Source organism: Nicotiana tabacum, chromosome 6 (genome assembly GCF_000715075.1).
Source record: "Nicotiana tabacum cultivar K326 chromosome 6, ASM71507v2, whole genome shotgun sequence".
In the NCBI taxonomy this organism is placed as follows: domain Eukaryota; kingdom Viridiplantae; phylum Streptophyta; class Magnoliopsida; order Solanales; family Solanaceae; genus Nicotiana; species Nicotiana tabacum.
In genome coordinates, this window is record NC_134085.1 from 102,775,332 (window position 1) to 102,797,693 (window position 22,362).

Below are 22,362 nucleotides of genomic sequence, written 5' to 3' on the forward strand. Positions count from 1 at the left end.
GCAAGCTAGGTGTTTTGAACATTTTCATGGCACCTAGCTTGAAGGGGGGTGTTGAGATGGTTAAAGTGACAGGTGGTGACAGTTGCACAGCTGAAAGCTTGAAGGATGACAAAGTCAATTAGGTGACAGCTGTGTATAATAGCAAGTTAGTTAATTAGTTAGTGTTAGGAAATAATTATATATATCCTACATGTACAGTGATAAAAGGCTGATTAGGCATTGTATTCCTTTTTGCTCTGTAATTGAAGATCATTTTCTTCCAGAATCTTCTTCTTCTCCCTTCTTCGATTCAACCTCAATCTCAATTCTCCACCCTCTAATGGTGGATTTTATCAAGTACTATAATAATAAAATTGTAACTAAAATAACTAATTTCAGCGCTGATATTAGTCCAATTGTTCAAAGTTGAGATTCAAAGAATAGACAACAAAAGCACACTTCTCTGGCTTCATCCGTGAAGTGTAACCCCCGACCCCCACCCCCATCACTTCATATCACTTCATCGCTTTAAGCAAGGAAAGCACCACTTCAATTTGGTAGTATTAAGGCGTTTTCAATATTTCCTATTCGGTAGAGAATGATCATCCAGTCATCTTCAAATACAAAAACATCAAATTAACATGCACATTTCATAATAGACTGTACACAGGCCCTATTCCAGAATGACGAAGCCTACAAATCAAGCGCGAACCTTAACTAAAATAAATCCTATACAAGGCTCCTGGCTGATCTCAAGATATGTATCACTGGTGATTGTCTAAGAAAATGTATCTGGATGTTCACTATCCTAACTCCTATAGTAACAAATAGCCAACCAACCTGACTTTCCTCCAATAAGGTAGGAATGGGCAAGGCTTCTGCACAAAAACAGATGCCAGCCGTTGACATAAAGGCTCCATCAATTCAAACATGGACAAAAGCATGGAGCCCTCAAAATGATGTTCAATCCTCAAGATTTTATACCAGCCATCCATGGAAACAAACCTTCCTGTTTCATGGAAGAAAAAGAGAAGAAGAGTTGCATTGTGGTATTAGGAGCCCATTATTACACACTCTAAATTCAAATACAAGCAAACAAAAATAAGCGAGAAATAGAATCGCTACCCTCTCAGTGGTGTCAAAGCTCTTCTTGTCTCAGGCCAGAATCAAATCCCCAGAAGATTCAGAATCATAATAATCATCATATTCATAATTCTGCTAATAAGAAGACAGCAAGTCAGCGATATGTGCATCATCATTGTGATTCAATATGGAAAAGAAATCAGCTAAAACCAAAAATCTAGAGGAAACTAGAGGCAAAGGAACGTACCCAATCGTACTTGCCAACTTCAGCTGAATCCGCCTCGTCGTCCGCCTATAGATGCAAACATCATTTACAGTATTCTAAAACTTGTACTTGAAAGTTAAACATCTAATTGAGGAATGCAAAAGATAAGAGGGACCAAATGCATTATCGCAGACAAACTAACTTATTATTCATCAAGCATGCCACAGAAGAAACCTTTCAAAAATTAAAGACATATAAATATCCTGATAGATTCAGGAGATATAAGAAGCTACTGTCATTTACAGTATCCAGAAACTTGTTTTTCAAAGTAAAGCATCAATGAGGAATCAGAAAGATAAAAAACCAAAAGCATTATCCTTAAGGAAATAATTACTTATTAAGTAGATCATAGTATCAAATTTTTTAAAAAATTACAAGGAAATAATGTAGAGAGAGAAACTAAATACATAAAAGAGCATGATGAGCTCTAGATGTAAAACTTCCACCGTTGAAGTACCATTAAGTCTCCGGATGCCTTCAGCAGATATAAGAATCAGTAATTGAGTTTCTAGTTGGAAAGCTAGAGGCAGAAATGTTCAATTAGATCATGATCTTAGGCAAATGTGTATTCGCAAGAGATACCAGTATGTTTGCTCGAGAGACTAATAAAATTGCAGATAATGGGGAGGATGAACACAATTTTGGAATATGAACTATGTTTATCATTGACATGATTCGATTGTTTATCTAATGTCAATTAGAAATCAATGCCCTCTCCTAGAAATTACTGGGTAACAAAAAATGTAATTTTATCATGTTTGCATTCCCTGAAGCAAAAAGCGTGCAACTTCCTAAAAGAGAAAGAATTTTCAGTTCAAAAAAACATAAGAAATTCAATCAAGGCTGAAATTTGGGAATTTTCGAAGGACATTTAGCCCTGTACTATACAAACAAGGCAATATTTTTATTCAAAAATGCATCACTAGCCAGCAGAGTCCATTTAGGAGCACAATATGAAGAGTGGCAATCAATGATCATCCAAGGAATATGCAATAGCAGCATTACAAAGAAATGTAAAATGCTGATTACCCTCCATTGCATATCATTCTCCTCTCTGCGCAAAAGCTTCAAGTATGCAAGATTAATTTTATCGGCTTTCATGAAGTACAAGAACCTCTCCTGAAATAAATAAAGGAGTTTGTCAACCACAAAAGTAAACACTTCAATGAACAAATGATGATGGACAATGATTAGCTAGCGATGTGTGATTATAGAATATGGACAATAGTTCAAACAGAAACGGCTAAAAGTACTAAATAAACTACCTCACGGGTCATATTTTTCCATGTCTCAAAACCTTTCTTATCCACTTCTAACTCATTCCCGTCCATGTTTGTCTTCACAAGTTCCTCCCTGCAATACCAAACACATGAGGCCATGGAAGGGCGGAGCTACAACGAGCAAAGAGTGGGCAGCTGAACACCATTAACCGGGAGAATTATATTGTATATATAGGTCAAATATTACTGCTTAAATCTTGAACACTTTTAGCGAAAATCCTGCTTCACAAAATGAGTCCATGACCAACTTAAGACCATGATTTTATTAATATGAAATATCTCCCACTAGGTAATATGGTTTTTTAATGTAAGATTTGGCACGCACTGAATATATTAAACAGGCAGAGCTAAACTCATAAATACGATTGAGAGTTACTAAACAGAGGAATAAGAGCGAACTTACATGAAAACTCGAAAAGCTGATCTGGGTTGGTCAATTTTCCTCTGCTCCTTAACAACGCTTACGCTCCTGGGTCCGCATTTCAATTTCTTAATATCCTTTCTGGGTTCACATTCGTGCATGTCAGCCAATGCGACAGCCACTGAAATGCCACATATTTCACTGCGATGTATAAATACTCGCATTAATAGATACACATTTAAGAACCCCATATAGATTAGAAGTCGGAGTAAAGTGGGGGAAGCAAAGAAAAGAAAGGGAAAGAATACCATTTTTGAAAGGCACTGCCGTCGGGACCACGACGTATTTGGATACCGTGGACCCTTTTCCTTGTTCTAGCTTGATACACCATTGAATCCAAAGCCAACCTCTTAACTTCGATTTTAATGGAAGATTGAAATTGCCACTAATATGGCTATAAGGGCCAAAATTTAGACTAACATGCGCCTGGGTGTAGGATAACGCCTTTGCTTAATGCTTAGGGGAGTAGTAATTAAGGAGTGGAGGGACACGTCCCCATTAATTAGGGGTACATTTTAGCGGGACGAGGGGATTTTCTAATAAGTGGTGCAGGCATTTCTAATAAGTGGTGCAGGCGGGGACTTGAAAAGTGTCTATAATGAAATTGAAGCGCCTTTTAGAAAAAGGTCAAAGATTTCCCGCGATGACTCAAAAATGGGGATTGTACGGACCTATATGGAAATGACACGTAAAAAGTGAAGCTGCGTGATCTTGGGTAAGTGGGGTCGTTTAGTTCAAATTCTTATTATAGATAATCTCACACTCTATATGATATTTGATAATTCTATGATTTTAGTATAAATTTTATCTTTATTTTAGCTAGTACTCATTACTCACTATATGGGTCAAAATTCGGCTTAGGAAATTAGGCGTGGGAAGATCGTTGAGTGAGAAGACTGTGTTTCGATTTGGGCGGCCAGGACGAGGTCGACCAAAGCCCAACAACGAGCAGTCGTTAAGCAAGCCTGTTTACCTCGAAAATAGTAACAATTAAATTTGATTTGTGGTTTTAAAGATATGTGATTAGTCTAATACTAATTAATAATCAAGAAGTATAGCATATAAATGAAAGAAATGAGTAAATCAAACCAGTGTTGCTAGGCAGTATCGACCCCAAGCCAAAGTGACCTCGAGATGGACCAAGAACAATAAAACAAGAATAATAAAGCTAAAGGACAATTCTGATGAACAATGAGCGAAAAAGTAAGAGAGTATATTCTTTTCCAATGATTAGATGATGTTTACAAATGATTGGGGTCCCCTTTATATAATAGGGGAACCCTAAATAAGGTACATTTTTATTTACAGTAAAGAATCTTATCGGGACAGCTGTCTAACCGCCTAGTGTGGATTCGTACTAGGTCGTACGAATAAATTTCGGAATTTACGCCACGATCTTAGGGACGTGGCGGGAATCTTGTTCTTCTATAACAAACTCATAACGACTCTATCTTAGGGTTGGTCATACTTGGCTTTGGTACTCGTCGTGCGCTCTGATCTTTGACCCTTACGTTCTACCCTCGAACCCGGTCCATACTGAGCTTACCCATTGATTCGAGCCTTTTGTTCCTCGATGCGAGCTCTTGAACCTACAAAATAGGGGGCACATGATTTTACCATATACAGATAGTCCCCACGTTTCTTAGAGTAAAATGATAAGAAACGATTTGAACCTCGATTTTCGGAGCCCTTGATGTTGACGTCATCCTCGTGACATAGGTGATCGAAGTGATCGAAACGTCCCATCGGTTCACTTCCCAAAAACATTAAATGCATGCCAGTAATGGTCGGCCACTAGCGCCGCCGAACCATTGCCGCTTATCTATAAATACGGGGCTCCTCCTTTGAATTAAGAACTTTACCGCTTCATTGCATTCACTCTGATCCCCTTCCTCTTCATCTCTTTCTCTCATCATCTGCTTCCACTGCCCTTTAAGTGCCGGAAAATGCCAAGCTCCTAGAAGACACCACGCTCTGCTATCTTCTGCATCTCTTAGCTTAAACCCATGGCCAAAACTTCTAAAACAGTCCCTCAAAAATAGAAGGCATCTTCTTCTTCTTCTTCTTCTTCTTCTTCTTCTTCTTCTTCTTCTTCCTGGCCGGCCAAACTTGTGGCGCTGGCCCTTCACGAAATCATTCTCGGCCCCTATGTGATAAAGAAGGATTTCAATATCGAAAATCCCCCCAATATCCCAGGCTTATGCGAACATGTATCTCGATATATTAGTTCGATATCGAAGAAGCATCTTAAGGCCATGAAGAAGGACTGCAGTTGGGGAGACGAGGTCGTTGTATAGATCCCCGACCCTGAGGAGAGCATCACTACACACGTGGAGGGGTTCTTAAGTGTTTATACTTACCCCTTCACACCGGGTCCCCTTGATCCAGTTGTGATTGACTTCTGTAAAAGGTACGAGGTTACTCTCGGCCAGATCCATCCCTCCTTTTGGCGCATCGTGATCATGCTGCGCTACTTCTCCAGCAAGGCCGGGGGATTAAATTTTACCCTCAACCATCTCATTCGGCTATATTGGCCTCAGCTGTTTGAGGGCTGATCAAGCTTCAACGTCGATCAAGCAAAACCTTCTTTTCTAGTAATGATGAGGACAACGATTGAGGATGGATGAGTCGGTTCGTCAAAGTGAGGACCTCAGATGTCATCCCTAGGGAGAAAATGTCATTCCCGGAGAAATGGAACTTTAAACGTAAGTGACGTCCCTTTCCAAATATCCTCTCATATTCCTTTTCCGAGTTTCATAATGCCTTTACCTTTTTTGCAGCTATTACTTGGATACCCCATACGGTCACCAATCTCGAGGACTGGGCCCGAAAAATAGCTGCAACCTCCTCATATGACGAGCGCAAATGGCGTGATTTATCTATGGGCAAATGGGAGTCCAAACACCACGGTTAGTTCTTCTCCTATTTTTTCTGATGCTTTACTTTTTTGAAGATATTTTCCACATTTACGCTTATCTATGCAGGCATTGGAAATGTCTCTGAAATGAGGCCGGCCCCGCCCGGGAAAGAGACCGAGTCCCCGATTCCAAAAACGAGGAAAGACAACAAGAGAAAAAGGGCTTCGAAGCCTGAAGATCCCCAAGACAAGAAAGCCTATGCTTGAAGGCTAAGGAAGAAATTTATTCATGTGGACATAGATTCGGCCCACCAATTCCTGGATGATGAAGAAAACGAGGGTGAAGAATCGGCGTTGGTGCCCCGAACTAGGAAGCCGGCCGAGGCCGCCAAGCCCTCCAAATCAGAGACCTCGCCTTGTGGTGAGGGAACTCCAAAGAAAGACTCGGGCAAAGCCCCTGAGTCCTCGGAGATCAGGATCATTCCCTCACCTTCAACAAGTACACCGGAGGGGATAAGTACCAAAAATTTTGAAGCTAATCAGAATGCCTCAAGTGAGGAGCTCGGGGTTGTGACAATAGGTCATTCCCCTTCTCTACCATCTTATTCCGATGAGGCAATAAAAGACGCTAAAGCTCTACATACGCCCGATCCGACCTCAATGATGCATCTACCCTCTTTGCAGAGGCTCAGCGTCTCTTCTCTCGGGTGAGCACTAATTTTTGTTGTTGCAAAAAATTCATTGTTTTCTTCTCCTTCTGTGTTGATGACATCTTTTTGTTTTTGTGGAGGCCATTACTAAGTTCAAAGCCGAGCTGAGCCAATGTGAGGCTGAACTCAAGAAGTCTTCGGATGAAGAGAAGGCCCTAAGGCTCCTTTGCAGCCAAAAAGGGGAGGAGATCAAGGACCTTCGAACTAATTTGGCCAAAGCCCATAAAAACGAGGACGAGCTAGACAAGCAGGTAATCGTGATTTTGAAAGAGTATGGTCTTCTTGGCCTTACTGTGGAGGCTAACACTTCACTGTCTCAGTTGCAGCAAAAATTAGAGTGATCAGGCAGCTTCGGGGCGAGGTTGATCATGTTAAAGCTGACTGCAACCGATGGAAGGAGAACATGGATTGGCTTGTTGCTGATAAAAAGGCCGCTATAGCCCAACTGGCCTCGGCTGAGACCCAGCTCCGGGGTATTAAAGTGAAAAATCTAGCTTAGGCTAAGAATATCGAGGAGCTCAAGGTCAAGCTCGTCGAAGCCGGGGCAGAGGTTGTTGAAGCCGGGGCAGAGGTTGTTGAAGCCAGGGCCGAAGTGGAGAGGACGAAGGCTACGACCGATAAAACCATCGTCATGTACTTAAGGGATGCCGAGGTTGTTCAAGCAGAGCTAGGGAGGCCTCTGACCGGGAAAAACAGAGCAACGATCTGGCCAAGTACCAATCTCGGAGGAAGACCCTTGAAGAGATCCACATCTGAGGTTTTGACCTCACTGAAGAGATAGCTCAAACAAGGGCGATGGAAACCGATGCCAGGTTCCTTGTTTTTTCCGATGATAAAGATTCCATCAATGGTTCTAAGGGCGGGGGAGATGAGGATGGAGTCCCCTAGGAGGAGGATCCCGACGATGCGACTCCCAAGGATGCAGCTCTGGAGGATATGGCCCCCAAAGATGTTGTTCCCGAGGGTGTGGCTTCGAAAGTAGATCAGGTTCTTTTGTTTTTGTTTTTGTGTAAGGCCCTTTGTGGGAAATATAAATACTCTTTATGAATACAATGAATTTCCCTTTCTTTTCACTTTGTCTCCGATTTGTATTGAATTTTGCTTCATCTTTGCTTGTGAAAATCTTTGATGTTATAATCCTAATGATCAAGTGAACACTGGCTCGAGCTCAGAATATAACAAACCCTTGGGTTTTTTAGTGAACAATGGTCGATCTTCAAACTTATAGTAGAATACCTCTTAAGGTTTTTTGTTAATCTTCAAGCTATGTTTAAGTCGATTTGATGCGAGCTCAGGATGATGGGACTCTTGAGTCCGAGTTGAGTGAGAGTAAGATCTCGAACTCCGCATGCTTCGGCCCTTAGGCTCTTTTAGGTTGGCCCTTAGGCTCTTTAAGTTGGGCCACTTCGGCCTCTAAGACGGCTATAATATTTCTCTTTTTTCGGCTAAAAGACTTATTTAAAATTTATTTATGACTTAGCATGTGTTTTTTGTACATGTTGGGTTTTTTGAAGGTTCGATCGATCGGAACCTCATTTGTAATCAGTTTGTGTTACGATAATTGAATACCTTTTGAGGCTTTTTTCAAAGGCTGACTTTATTGAAGCCCTTTTTACTTTTACCGGGGGTAGCCTAGTTTAATCAATTTTTCAAAGTATTTGAAGGCCTTTAACTTATGGTGGAAGTTGGACGTCTTCGAGCCGTATTATTTTAGCCGTAACCTTTAATATGGTCGTAGCCTTCGGGTATGCCTTTTGGACTTGTTTCCCGATAACCCTTTGAACTTGTTCAAAAGGTTAGTCCCCGAGTATCATGGCCTTGGCCTTTATGTTGAGGGGATGCCTCTTTGAGGTCTTATGAATTCGAGTTTAGATGACTCGAATGCATTGACTGTCAGTCCCTGAGTATTTGAGGTGTATTCGCGTTTTGGCCCTTGAGCCATTTCTTGCAAAATCATAAGTATGATGTTCGTATAGTAGCAAATTTCTTTGAGACACAAAGTGTTTTTTGATATAGAAAGAATGCTTCTTTGAATAATTTGATACATGCGTTCATGTTTTGTCGTAGGGCTCGAATATTCTATATGGACATGGTTCATCTGACCGTTTGGTCCATTACAAAGTTTTCCTATCGAGGCCCTCTTTGGCGTGAAGTATTTTCCTCGAAAATATAATCTCCGAGGGAGATGCCCCCCAGTATTCGAGGTTGATTGAAAAGAACCCTTAGATATTGTTGAGTTCTCCTTAGGTATCACATAGTTGTTGCCTCGTTAAAAACCTCACCGGTAAAACCCATTTGGGACAAAATTCGATCTAAGGGAAAAAGAGTGCAACGCGTACTTTAAAACCTAAGGTTTTCGTATAAAAAAGGGTTCCTTCGATGTCCTCGATCAAACACCTACAATGAGTTAGTTTTAAATTTAGATGGACAAAAGGAGAAAGTCATACCTTAGCAGTAGTATCGTTTGAGTAGTGACACGTTCAATTGTTCGGCAGTTGTTCGCCCTCGATCGTGCCAAGTTTTTAAGATCCTTTACCGACAACTCCGACGACTCGGTACAGACCTTTCCAATTTGGGTCTAGTTTCCCTTTATTCGTATCTCGAGTCTTGAGGGTGACTTTCCGTAGAACTAAGTCCCCAATTCCAAAGTGTTGAAGGTTGGTCCTTCTATTACAGTATCTCTTGATTCTTTGTTTCTGCGCGGCCATCCAAATAAGTGCGGCTTCTCGTTTTTCATCTAATAGATCGAGGCTAGTATTCATGGCCTCGTGATTTGACTCCTCCGATGCATGTCGAAACCTGGCGCTGAGTTCTCCGATCTCGACCGGGATTAATGCCTCGGAGACATATACTAAAGAGATTGGAGTAGACCCCGTTCTAGACTTCGATGTTGTTCTATATGCCCAAAGGACCTCGGGTAGAACTTCTTTCCATTTTCCTTTTGCATCGTCCAACCTTTTCTTTAGATTTTGAATGATAGTTTTATTTGTTAACTCGGCCTGTCCGTTCCCGATCGGGTGGTACGGTATTGATAAGATCCTCTTTATTTTGTGTGCATCGAGGAACTCCGTTACCTTGTTGCCGATGAATTGCTTTCCATTGTCACATACAATCTTGGCAGGTATCCCGAATCGATATATGATATGGTCCCAGATGAAGTCAACAACTTCCTTTTCTCTGACCTTTTCGAAGGCCTGTGCTTTCACCCATTTAGAAAAATAGCCAGTCATAAACAAAATGAATTTAGCTTTACTTGTGGCCGTTAGTAGAGGGACGACTATGTCCATTACCCATTTCATGAAAGGCTACGGGGACAGGACTGAGTGTAGTTGCTCTCCGGGCTGATGAATCATTGGCGCGAAACTTTGGCATTTATCACACTTTTTAACAAACTCCTTAGTGTTTTTTTCCATGTTATCCCAGTAATTCCCTGGCTTTGATAATTTTGCGAATCAAAGACTCGGCGCCGGAGTGATTCCCACAAGTACCTTCATCGATTTCTCGTAGAACATAATCGGTATCCCCCGGCCCCAAACACACCACCAACGGTCCAGCGAAAGTCCTCATATACAATGTTCCATCTCCATCCAATGTGAACCTAGCAGCCTTGGTTCGTAGAGCTCTCGACTCTTTATGATCCGATGGGAGCTTTCCATTTTTCAAATAATCGATATACTTATTTCTCCAATCCCAAGTAAGCTTGTAGAATTTATTTCGGCATGACCCTCCTCGACCACGGATCTCGATAACTAGATGACAGTTCCTGGGATAATGTCGTCTTCTTCAACTGATGATCCCAGATTTGCAAACGCATCAGTCTTACTGTTTTGCTCTCGAGGCACATGATCCAGGGTCCATTCCTTGAAGCGGTGCAACGTCGCCTATAATTTGTCCAAGTACCTCTGTATTCTATCCTCTCGAACTTCGAAGCTTTTGTTCACTTGGTTCATCACCAATAGAGAGCCGCATTTGGCTTCAATGACTTCTGCCCCCAAGCTCTTAGCTACTTCGAGACCTATAATCATGGCCTCATACTTGGATTAAATGTTAGTTAATCTAGAAGTTTTGATAGATTGCCTGATAGTACTCCCTGTGGGTGGCTTCAAAACAATGCCGAGCCCAGACCCTTTCACATTCGAGGCACCATCCGTGAAAAGGGTCCATACCCCTGATGATGTACCCGATCCTAGCATAAGTTCTTTTTCTACTTCGGGTACGAGGGTTGGCGTAAAATCGGCCACGAAGTCAGCCAAGATTTGGGACTTGATAGCCGTTCGGGGTTGATATTCGATATAGTACCCATGCAAAGTCCTTTTTCTTTTTGAGCAAGGAAAAGAACCTATGACTTCGATCTGATGACCTTGAAATGAATCGACCCAAGGCGGCTATTCATCCTGTTAGTCTTTGCACTACTTTCACACTATCCACGATGGTGATATCTTTGATGGCCTTTATCTTATCGGGGTTGATCTCAATTCCCCGATTAGATACCATAAAGACGAGGAACTTGCTCGAGCCAACTCCGAAGGCACATTTTTCCGAGTTAAGCTTCATGTTGTACCTCCTCAAGATTTTGAATGTTTCATGCAAATGAGTTAAATGGTCCTCTGCACGTAGGAACTTAACTAACATATCGTCAATGTAAACCTCCATCGATTTTCCTATCTGTTCCTCGAACATCTTGTTAACTAGGCGTTGATATGTAGCTCCAGCATTTTTTAGTCCGAAGGGCATTACATTGTAACAATTTGTTCCAAACTTAGTGATAAACAAGGTCTTCTCTTGGTCCTCCGGGTTCATCCGAATTTGATTATACCTGGAGTAGGCATCGAGAAAGGTTAGGATCTCGTGGCTGGCCATGGCATCGATCATGCGATCGATATTAGGCAATGGAAAAGAATCTTTTGGGCATGCCTTGTTTAAATCTTTATAATCTACGCACATTCTAAGTTTGTTTCCCTTTTTAGGAACTACGACCAAGTTGGCTAACCACTCGGGGTATTTTACTTCCCAAATGAACCCTATTTTAAGAAGTTTGGTTACCTCTTCCTTTATGAATGCATGCTTTACCTCGGACTAGGGCCTTCTCTTTTGTTTCACCGATTTGAACCTGGGGTCGATGCTTAGATGGTGTGTTGTTATTTCCGGTGGGATCCCTGTCATATCTAAATGGGACCAAGCAATATAATCCATATTACTGATAAGAAATTAAATGAGTTTTTTCCTGAGTTCAAGGGTTAACCCCGTTCCTAAGTATACCTTTTCTCGGGCATGTACTCGATAAGTATAACCTATTCCAGTTCCTCGACCGTTGACTTGGTTGTATCTGACTCTTCGGGAACAACAAAGGTTTGAGGAACAAGGAAATCCTCCTATTCTTATTCTTCGGTTACCTGTTCTTCTGATTCGGTCGAGGCTGGGGCTAGTGATTGCTATTTGGCCGTCTGCATATCTTTGGTGCTCGATTTTTTCGAGGTCTAAATCATTGGTGCCGGAGTCACCACCTGACCGCAAACATCTCTTTTGCAGCATGTTGTTCTCCGTAAAGTATTTTTACTCCATCCATTGTTAGGAATTTCATCATTTGATGAAGGGTCGAAGGTACGACCCTCATGTTGTGAATTCATGGCCTCCCGAGTAGTGCATTGTATCTCATGTCACCTTCGATGACATGGAATTTCTTATCTTGAATGGTTACGGCCACATTCACCGGTAAGATTATCTCCCCCTTAGTTGTTTCGCTTTCCATGTTGAAACCATTTAGGACTCGGGATGCTGGTACAATTTGGTCTTGCAGACCGAGCTGCTCTACGACCCTTGACCTGATTATGTTTGCTGAACTACCTGGATCTACTAGAACACGTTTAACTTGAACTTTATTTAACAAAATAGAAATTACCAGGGCGTCATTATGCGGCTGAGATATGCCTCCTGCTTCCTCGCCATTGAATGATAGGACGCCCTCAGGTACATAGCTCCGAGTTCATTTTTCTCTGGTGATCGACACCTTGGTGCGTTTGAATATAGGCCCTTGTGGAACACCAACACCACCAACGATCATATGAATTACATGTTGCGGTTCTTCCTGCTTAGTTTTTCTGTTTGCATCCCTTTCCCTGAAGTGGTTCTTAGCTCGATCACTGAGAAATTCTCGAAGATGACCCTCGTTGAACAATCGAGCTACTTCTTCCCTCAGCTGCCTGCAGTCTTCGGTCCTATGACCATGTGTGCCATGATACTTACACATCAAGTTCAGATTCCTTTGAGAAGGATTGGTTTGTATAGGCCTGGGCCACTTGGTGTCCTTGATTCTTCCAATAGCTGATACGATCCCCGATGCATCTACACTGAAATTATACTCCGACAATCGAGATGCTTCCACGAGATCGATATGTTTATCAAATCCATTCTTACTTATGAGTTCCCGAGATCTTTGACCTCGGTCATTTCTTCGATCATTCCGAGGAGAGTTGCGCTCCAAACCACTGTTTCTCTGATCGACATAAGGCTGATACTGTTCATTGTTTAATCTTGATTCCATGTCTGTATCCCTCAAGGGCTTAGCTGCCAATCTATTATGATGAACTAAACCCGAGGGGCTCCCAACTGGTCGTCTTGACCCTGATCTTCGATTGGTAACGATTATGTACGTCTGACCACGTCACAGCTGGATACTTGATCAGATTCTGCTTTAATTGTCAAGACGCGATGGAACTCCACTCGTTCAAACCCTACATAAAAGCTTGTACTGACCAATCATCCGAGCCGGTGGTAATTCCATTCACTCCATCTGAAACCGGGATACGAATTCCCTTAGCATCTCATCGTTCCTTTTCCTTATCTTAAAAACATCTGATTTCCTTGTTGCCACCTTTATGGCCCCGTCGTGTGTTTTTACGAAGGCATCTACCAACATGGCAAACGAATCGATGGAGTTCGGGGGAAAGTTATGATACCAAATCATGGCTCCCTAAGGTTTCCCCAAACTTGTTAAATAATACTTGTTGATACCCAATTTTTCCCTTATATATTTTTAAATATACATAGATACCTTCAAAATAGTGCATGAGCATCATCAAGTATTTTTCCATAATTTTCCATAATTTTTAAGGATTTTTTAATTGCATCGCAAATAATTTTATAATGATTTATTATCATATTAAGCTTTGAATATTTTATATATACTTATTATAATTGTATTTTGCACCCTTAGTCTAAAATTGCATATTTTCTAGTAATAACCCATATATTATGCATAATTACATTATTTATACGAAAATAATTTTTTATATTTTTATAATGTTAAGTAATTATTTTAAATCATTTTCATGCACAAAATGACATTTTTACTATTTATTAATTATTTTTATAAATTATTTGCTGATTTAATTGTGTATTTAAAATCTAGTCCTTTTTCTTAATTAATTTCGGACCTATACACTACCCATTACCCCAGCCCAATACATCAGCCCAATACCCTAATACCCAATACCCAAGTACCTATTAACCTAGACCCATACCCGTTAAAAACCCGATCTAATTCCTTTTTTAAAATCACAGCCGTTGATCTCTGAAGATCAAAAGCTCATAACACCCCAACCCCTTTTAATTATATCTTACCCAGTCTAACCTTAACCCCATTTCACCCACTCCGTCGCCCTCAAACTCTCTCATCTCCCCTATTTTCTCTTCTAAAACCCTAACGACTCACTCCCATCTGATTCTAACCTAGAAATGGAATCACCGTGTGATTTCGTACCTTGTTTGGTCCTATTTTCTTACTAGCTACCCGTTCTTTGGTGTTACAGAATAGCTTGCCTAAAATGACAAGCAAATCTAGAGAGATCCGAACCAAAACTGGTTCAAAATCTCTAACCTATTGATTATTTCCGTTTGTGTTCACTCTAACCTATTTTAATATATCTTGTGGATTCTTACTTAACCCTAAGGTTAGGGTTTTCAGATCTTTCCAATTCGAACCCAAAATTGGTTTTAACCTTATTTTTTTATGTTATTCCGTATAAATTTGCTTATTTTTTGTTACCCAATTTAGGGTTTCAAATCTTCTTTAATCGAACGAGATTTGGTTTGATCCTATGAATAACCCCTGTCTATGTTCATTTTACTAAAATACTTGATTCTTTACCTTTGTTTTTATCGATTTTATGGCTTACCTAAAATTAGAGTTTCAAACCTTTTTATTTTGGGGCCAGATCTGTTTCAATTGTGTATTTTGTAAACATATTCCCGTCTATGTTCATCCTATGAAGCATGAGACTCTTGCCTTTTATCTCTATTGATTTTATGGTTTTACCCAAAAATTAGGGTTGAAACCTTTTACTAACTTCCGTTTACTCTTTCCTTTCTCGTATAGTATTGATATTTTCCTTATTTTGTTCACTCTACATTGTTCCTTTACTTCTTTACCTTATTTGGTGATTGATAATTCATTCTATATGATACTTACCTTATTCTAAGTAGTACTTTACTGATTACGCGTTAATTGACTGAACTCTAACTTCAATTGATTCTGGATTTATTTTCTTTCCTTATTTGTGTATGTTTAATTTATTCCCTTATTTGTCTGCCTAATTGAACACTATTTAAACCCTTTCCCCTCTTCCCTTTAGAAGAGACTCGAACTCTCATACTCTCACTAAAACTTAATTCTTTTACTCTGATTTTGGGCTGGCTGAAAGCCAAGGCCAAGTGATTCTGGAACTTAACTGTTGTAGCATATCTACTTGCTTTCTTGCTTAACTGGTAAGACCTAATCCCTTGTTGTTTCATTCTCCATATTTTTCATAATCAGTGTTACTTGAACAACATGTCATGAACCTTACTTTTAGCATGATTCTACTTTTTATGCTCCTATGTCTCTCTTCTAATCTTATGGTTAATACTGTTAGTTTAAGATTAGCTATTTTGAATAATATGAATCCTCTTATAAGTATATCTTAATGTTTAAATTTGTCCGGGCACACTGTTTGTTAATCCTGCACCTGTTTTGAACCTTGCATTCTTAGGATTCTACAAGCATGTAATTAGTTAATTTGTCCTAATTTGTTGCTTAACTCATGTGCCCTGCCTGTTAATATGTCATGTGATGATCTGACTGATTTGCCTAAGTTATTTCTATGATTAAGCAATAGTTGTCTTAAATGTCAGCATGCTCCCTTAGTGTAATTAAGTCTCTCTTCTGAATTAACCTGTTTGAAACTATGTACTTTGCAAACTTTGTTGTTTTCGGAATGCAATTATGTGTTTTAAACCTTGTTTCTTCTGAAATCAAACTGTTTTGAAATCTGCCCCTACTCCCTTTTATATGCTTATTTTTAAAACCTCACTCTTAGTCCCTTATGTTCTCAACCACCCTAGTATGAGCACTGCTCAGGGTCCATATGAGACTCATGTGAACTCTGACACACTGGGAATTGGTTACCCATCTCTTGCGATCACCTATTGAATACATGGTTCTGGTATGAGCATTTCCCTGGGTCCCTGAGGCCCTTGGGAACTTTGACACACTGGAAACCTGGTTCTATATGTGCTATGAGTGAATCACTCATATTTTGGCTATGTTATACCTATGAAATGAGCCTCAAAGTTGGTTGGTGTGAAGGACTGGTTACCAGGTTCAGTTGGGCTTAATGAAGGCTCCCTATAGTTTATATTACTACTATTATGTACTTTATTCATTTACTCTGGCCTGTAATAAGTTTGTAACAAACAGATTCTGGGGTATATAGTAAAATTGGGAAGGGTCTTTATTCTCTTTGGGCAATCCGGGTAGAAATCCTGCCAATAGGGTTTCATTTGCTTTGTTAATCCTGTTTTACCTTATCTCTGTTGAAATCGTGTGAGTGATGTACTATGCTTGCATATTAGAAATCCTGCCTATAGGTTGTATTAACTTGTCCAACAAACATAAGTTAGCAATCATGCCTATAGGACCTCAGTATTGATCTAACTGTTTTTCTTTCTGGCAATGTGCACCATTTCTGCCCGTATTATTGTTCAATAGACACCATGTCTATAAGACTAAAACTGGTTTCAAATCTAGAAATCGTGCGTATATGATTTAAATCAATTCAGTAATAGATACTATGCCTACAAGACTAAAATCATTTCTAACCTAGAGATCATGCCTATAGGATTTAAGTCAGTAATGTAATTAGAAATCATGCATATAGAGTTAAAATCAGTTCGACATTAGATATCACGCCCATAGTGTTCTGTCAATTGGCTTTGGGTGCAATCACCTTAGTAAATCAATTAAACAATGTGTTTAATAATAATTCTGGATCCAAAATTGTAATTCGTTACTGTCTGAAGTGCCCCGATATATCACTGAATAAAATCAATAGGCCAAACAATAGGTCTTGACACTCGCCTTAATAAAACTGCTTATGAGAATCACTATTTCCGGCATAGATATCCTGCCTATAGGACTTTAAATTAAGCTTGTCAATTGCGTGCATCTATTGTTATGTGTGGAGGTCAATGTGAGCCCTTATTTGCCTCTTTGTTTAAAGGTCCTATTTGTTTTTGTTTGACGCCTAGTCTTTGCATTTTTGAGTAACCCAAGTGTAGTCTAGAACTACCCCAAATAGAGGTCCTAATACCTCCAGGGCCATAGGTAAGGGACGGGTAATGCATGCATAGGAAACGAATTAGAATCGACTAGAGAGCTTTAGGTAACAACTTAAAGATAGTAATTGGGTAGTAAGTAGATGATAGTCCGTGCGCCAAGTACTATAAGTAACACCCCGACTTGAGGGAGTTACAAGGTATTGCACGGGATGATCCTATAGGCTAAAAAATTTAGGACTTCCCCTCTTATTCCTATTTTAAATAAATTGAATAGTTGTCCCAATTGCTTTCTTCCCCTTAGACTAATTCGCTTAATTTAAGTTCGGCCGAGACCCACCATTGTGGACCTCGAGGGGTGCCTAACACCTTCCCCACAGGGTAATTTGAGCCCTTACCCGATTTCTAGTGATGTAAATTGGTAACATGAGTTATCTGCTCTAGGTGCCCTAACACACCTTAATCCGTTGGGTGGCTACTCTTTCAATTTCAATTCCCTACCCTCTCAAAAAGGAGTTGTCCCAGAAATGTGAAAACTCGATTTTGGGAAAAAAGGGGCGCGACAGCATGACGACTCTGCTGGGGATATCTTTAGGCTCTTACAGTAACGAACTTGCTTTGTGAATTAGTCTTTAAGCATGTCTTTATTGTCACAACCCAAACCGATGGGCCGCGATGGGTGCTTGAGTCCTACCTATCAATCACCCCTAAGCATGCGTCTAAGATATGAATCTAAATAACATCTGCTGAATTACGAAAATAACATATATGAAGGAAACCTGCCAATAAGGCATATGTACGTATACATGCAGGATATAGTGGGTGAGCCGACAAGGCTACTATAGACAACTATATATTCAAAACTGAAGGCCGACAAGGCCACATACAGCCCAACTAGACATACTGTCCTACAGACCTCTAATAGAAACATAACTGTACAAAGACGGGACTGAGCCACATCATACCCATATATATATATATACACACAAACGTATCGTACCAAAATCAAAAGCAGCTCCGGATCAAGTGGAGCACGCCAACTCTCGCTGATTAGGGATCCTAAAAAGGGGGACCACCAGCTTGCCTAATCGCACCTACGGGCATGAAACGCAGGCCCTGTGAAATATGCGTCAATACAAAAAATGTACTGAGTATGTAAGGCATGAAAATTAGTACGTAAATGACATAGATGAAACATGGAATAAGGAAACATATCTTTAAATCTGAATAACTTTGTAAATTCTGAAACGTTTATAATGTTATGCACGTGTGTACAAATGTCATGCGATGCATAAGTATGGGTGTACATAATATCATCAAGCCACTGAGGGCATTCCATCATATCATCTCGGCCACTGTGGGCAACATCATCAACATATACCAGCTGATCAGGTGGTGGTCCGTATATAATGCCGTAACCTTTTCTCATATCCCATATACATATATTTACATATATACGCGTATATAAAGCCATCTGGTCATGGGTTAATGCACATGTATAAATGAGTGAAATGCATGAAAAATATGTAATAATCTCAATATTCCTTCCGGATAAACTTTTTCAACTGTGTATTATTCTGAGACCCATGAACAGAAGATAAAAATATTTTTCGTGGGGACTCAAGAATATAGACACCCCTACTATTTCTATGAATAGAGTAATTTTATGGAAACCGTGTATTTGCTCGTTTCTTCAGTATAATTTGGACCATGCCAAAAGAAAGAAGGGAGGGTCTTATAACATACATGGAGTAGAAAAAATTCCATATACTATTTTTGACGAAGATTGCACTGTACTCTTTTAAAACCACAAAATTCCACGTTACTACTATTCTAGCAAATCCTCTTTTTTGAAGTTTCTTTTGGAACGAAGATGACCTTCTGTATTTAATGTTTTCCTTGAATCTTTTGAGAAGTTTCTGATCTTCTAATGTATTGGAACCTAAAAATGAATGATAGATACGACTTAGATTTAAGTCTTATGTTAGTTAGATTTTAATTTGATTATAAGTAGCTACATGGCCTAGATGACTTATGAGTCATTCTTATACTTGTGGCATTTGTGCCACGTTTTTGGAGTGAGATTTTGTTAATTTTTATCCACTTATTAGTTAACTGGATAATGTTCTGTTACCCTGTAATTAATCAATTACCCGCATAATTTAAAAATTAGCACAAATTACTTAAAATTCTATTTATCTTTAAAATACTTCATATATACTTTATATATTATGCTTCCATGGTCATATGATACCTTACATGTTACTAGTTCATAATTATTGGGTATTATCGCTCGACCCGTATTTTATTCCAAATTGGCCACTTTCAACGAAACTCGTTTTCTTTAATCCGTGTTCCACTTTATCCTTCATAATACTTATTTATCGTTTGTTATAAATAGCGTAAGTATGTTAACGTCAAGATGATCTCATCCTCAAGTCTATGTCGGTTAACTGAAAACGAAATTTTAACGTACGAAAATGCGAGATGTAACATCCTTCCCCCTTAGAAACATTCGTCCTTGAATGTTCAACTCCCCGCGATATATATAACTTTGGCAAGGTCGCCTCTGTAATAACACCACTACCAACTCTCCCTATAGAATCTTAATAACCCAACGACACACAGGACCATAATTATGAATAACGACATTGGCCTCACATGACCAACGACAATAACCAACACAAGAATTTATACACATACCTTATGGTTGCGATGTCCCAGTTAGACCCTTCTCCGGAGGAGGAAATAAGTAAGGGTATCTAGACTTCATGTCTTCTTCGGCCTCCCAAGTCATTTCTTCCACATTGTTATTTCTCCAAAGTGCTTTTTCGGAGGCTACCTCCTTATTTCGTAGCTTGCGGATTTGTCGATCTAGGATGACAACCGGAATTTTCTCGTATGACAAGTCCTCTGTAATCTGTACATCATCTGTGGGCACCACTTAGGTAGGATCGCCAATGCACTTCCGTAACATAGATACATGAAAAATCGGATGGACAAACTCCAATTCTGAGGACAATTCTAACTCATAAGCTACTTGGCCCACTCTCCGAATGATTCTATAAGGCCCAATATATTGTGGGCTAAGTTTACCTTTCTTGCCAAACCTCATTACACCCTTCATAGGTGACACTTTTAAGATTAGCCAGTCATCAACCCCGAACTCTAAATCTCGTCGCCGCACGTCAGGATATGACTTCTGACGACTCTGAGCTGTCAATAGTCGATCACAGATCAATTTTACTTTTTCTATGGCTTGCTGAACTAGGTCTGCCCATGTAATCCAGATTCTCCAACATCGAACCACCTTATAGGCGACCTACACTTCCGTCCTTAAAGAGCTTCGTATGGAGCCATCTAAATGCTGGAATGGTAGCTATTATTACATGTGAACTCAATAAGCGACAAATGGTCATCCCAGCTACCTTTGAAGTTTATTACACAAGCTCGTAACATATCCTCCAGCGTCTAAATAGTATGTTCAGCCTGTCCGTCTGTCTGGGAATGAAATGTTGTACTAAGACTTACTTGAGTCCCCAGTCCTTTTTGGAAGGACCTCCAGAAGTTAGCTGTAAATTGAGCTCCTCTATCTGAGATAATAGATACAGGGATACCATGCAGTCGTACTATCTCCTTAATATAAAGCCTTGCATAATCCTCTGAGGAATATGTTGTTCTAACAGATAGAAAATGGGCTGACTTTGTAGGCCTATCAACAATCACCCATATTGAATCGAACTTACGCTGGGTACGAGGTAAGCCTATGATGAAGTCCATATTGATTATTTCCCATTTCCAAGTCGGAATCTCCATAGCCTGCAATAATCCACCGGGTTTTTGATGCTCAATCTTAACCTGCTGACAGTTAGGACACTGAGCAACAAATTCTGCTATATCCTTTTTCATTACATCCCACCAATACACTTCCTTGATATCATGATACATCTTTGTTACTCCTGGATGGATAGAATAACGAGAATAGTGAGTTTCTCCCATAACCTACTGACGCTACCCTGCAACATTAGGCACACATAATCGTCCTCGATATCTGAGGACCCCATCTTCTGTAATTTCAAACGGCGTCTTCTCCTTCTGAAGGGTGGTATCCCTATAATGAACTAACACAGGATCCTCATACTAGCGTTCATTTACTTCAGTTACTAAAGAGGATGTTGCCGTATCCTTAAGAATAATTCCAACGTCACCTAAGTCCAGTAACCGAACTCCAAAACTAGCTTGATGATGAACCTCATGGGCTATTCCCCTCTTTTTTGGCTGCATACGATAGGCTACCCATAAATTTATGGCTGAGGGCGTCGGCTACTACATTCATCTTCCCCGAATGGTATAAAATATCAACGTCATAGTCTTTAAGTAGCTCCAACCATCTCTTTTGACGTAGATTCAATTCCTTTTGCTTGAAGATGTACTGGAGGCTCTTATGATCCGTATAGATATCAACATAAATGCCATACAAGTAGTGACTCCACATATTTAGTGCATGAATCACCTCAACTAACTTTATATTGTGGGTCGGGTAGTTCTTCTTGTGCTTTCTTAGTTGTTTAGAAGCATAAGCCACAACTTTATCATGATGCATCAACACACAATCTAATCCAATGCCTGAAGCGTCACAATAGATCACATAACCATCGGTCCCTTCTGGAAGCGTTAGAACCGGTGCTAACGTTAATCTGTCCAATAAAGCTTGGAAACTCCGTTCGCAAACATCAGTCCATTGAAACTTTGCTCCCTTCTGAGTCAACTTTGTTAAAGGTGCCAAAAGGAAGAAAATCCTTCCACAAATTTCCTATAATAACCCACCAAACGGAGAAAGTTACGAACCTCCGTCAGTGTTGTGGGCCTAGGCCAAGTCTTTATTTCCTCAATCTTTTGTGTATCCACCCGGATGCCTTCACCCGAAATGATATGCCCAAGGAAAGTTACAGAGTTCAACCAGAATTCACATTTAGAAAATTTTGCATACAACTTCCCTTCTTGTAGAACTCTGAGCACATTACGCAGATGACCAGCATGCTCTTCCTAGGAATGAGAATACACCAATATATCGTCAATAAATACAATTACGAATAGATCTAAAAAAGTCCTGAACACACGGTTCATCAAATCCATGAATACTGCCGGGGCATTGCTCAGACCGAACGTCATAACCC

The 22,362-nt window shown here is 40.0% G+C and overlaps 1 protein-coding gene across 1 annotated transcript; it reads right to left on the reverse strand.

The window, feature by feature from the left end:
• Window positions 1-518: 518 nt before the first annotated feature.
• LOC107776634 (high mobility group B protein 7) lies at window positions 519-3,601 on the reverse strand. The gene is made up of 7 exons (XM_016596545.2): window positions 3,277-3,601; window positions 3,011-3,169; window positions 2,593-2,680; window positions 2,357-2,446; window positions 1,310-1,354; window positions 1,105-1,194; window positions 519-988 (listed from the first exon to the last, which is right to left on the reverse strand). The coding sequence occupies exons 1-6, from the start codon at window positions 3,357-3,359 to the stop codon at window positions 1,135-1,137; spliced, it is 525 nt and encodes a 174-aa protein (XP_016452031.1). The 5' UTR covers window positions 3,360-3,601; the 3' UTR covers window positions 519-988; window positions 1,105-1,134.
• Between the last annotated feature and the right edge of the window lie 18,761 nt (window positions 3,602-22,362).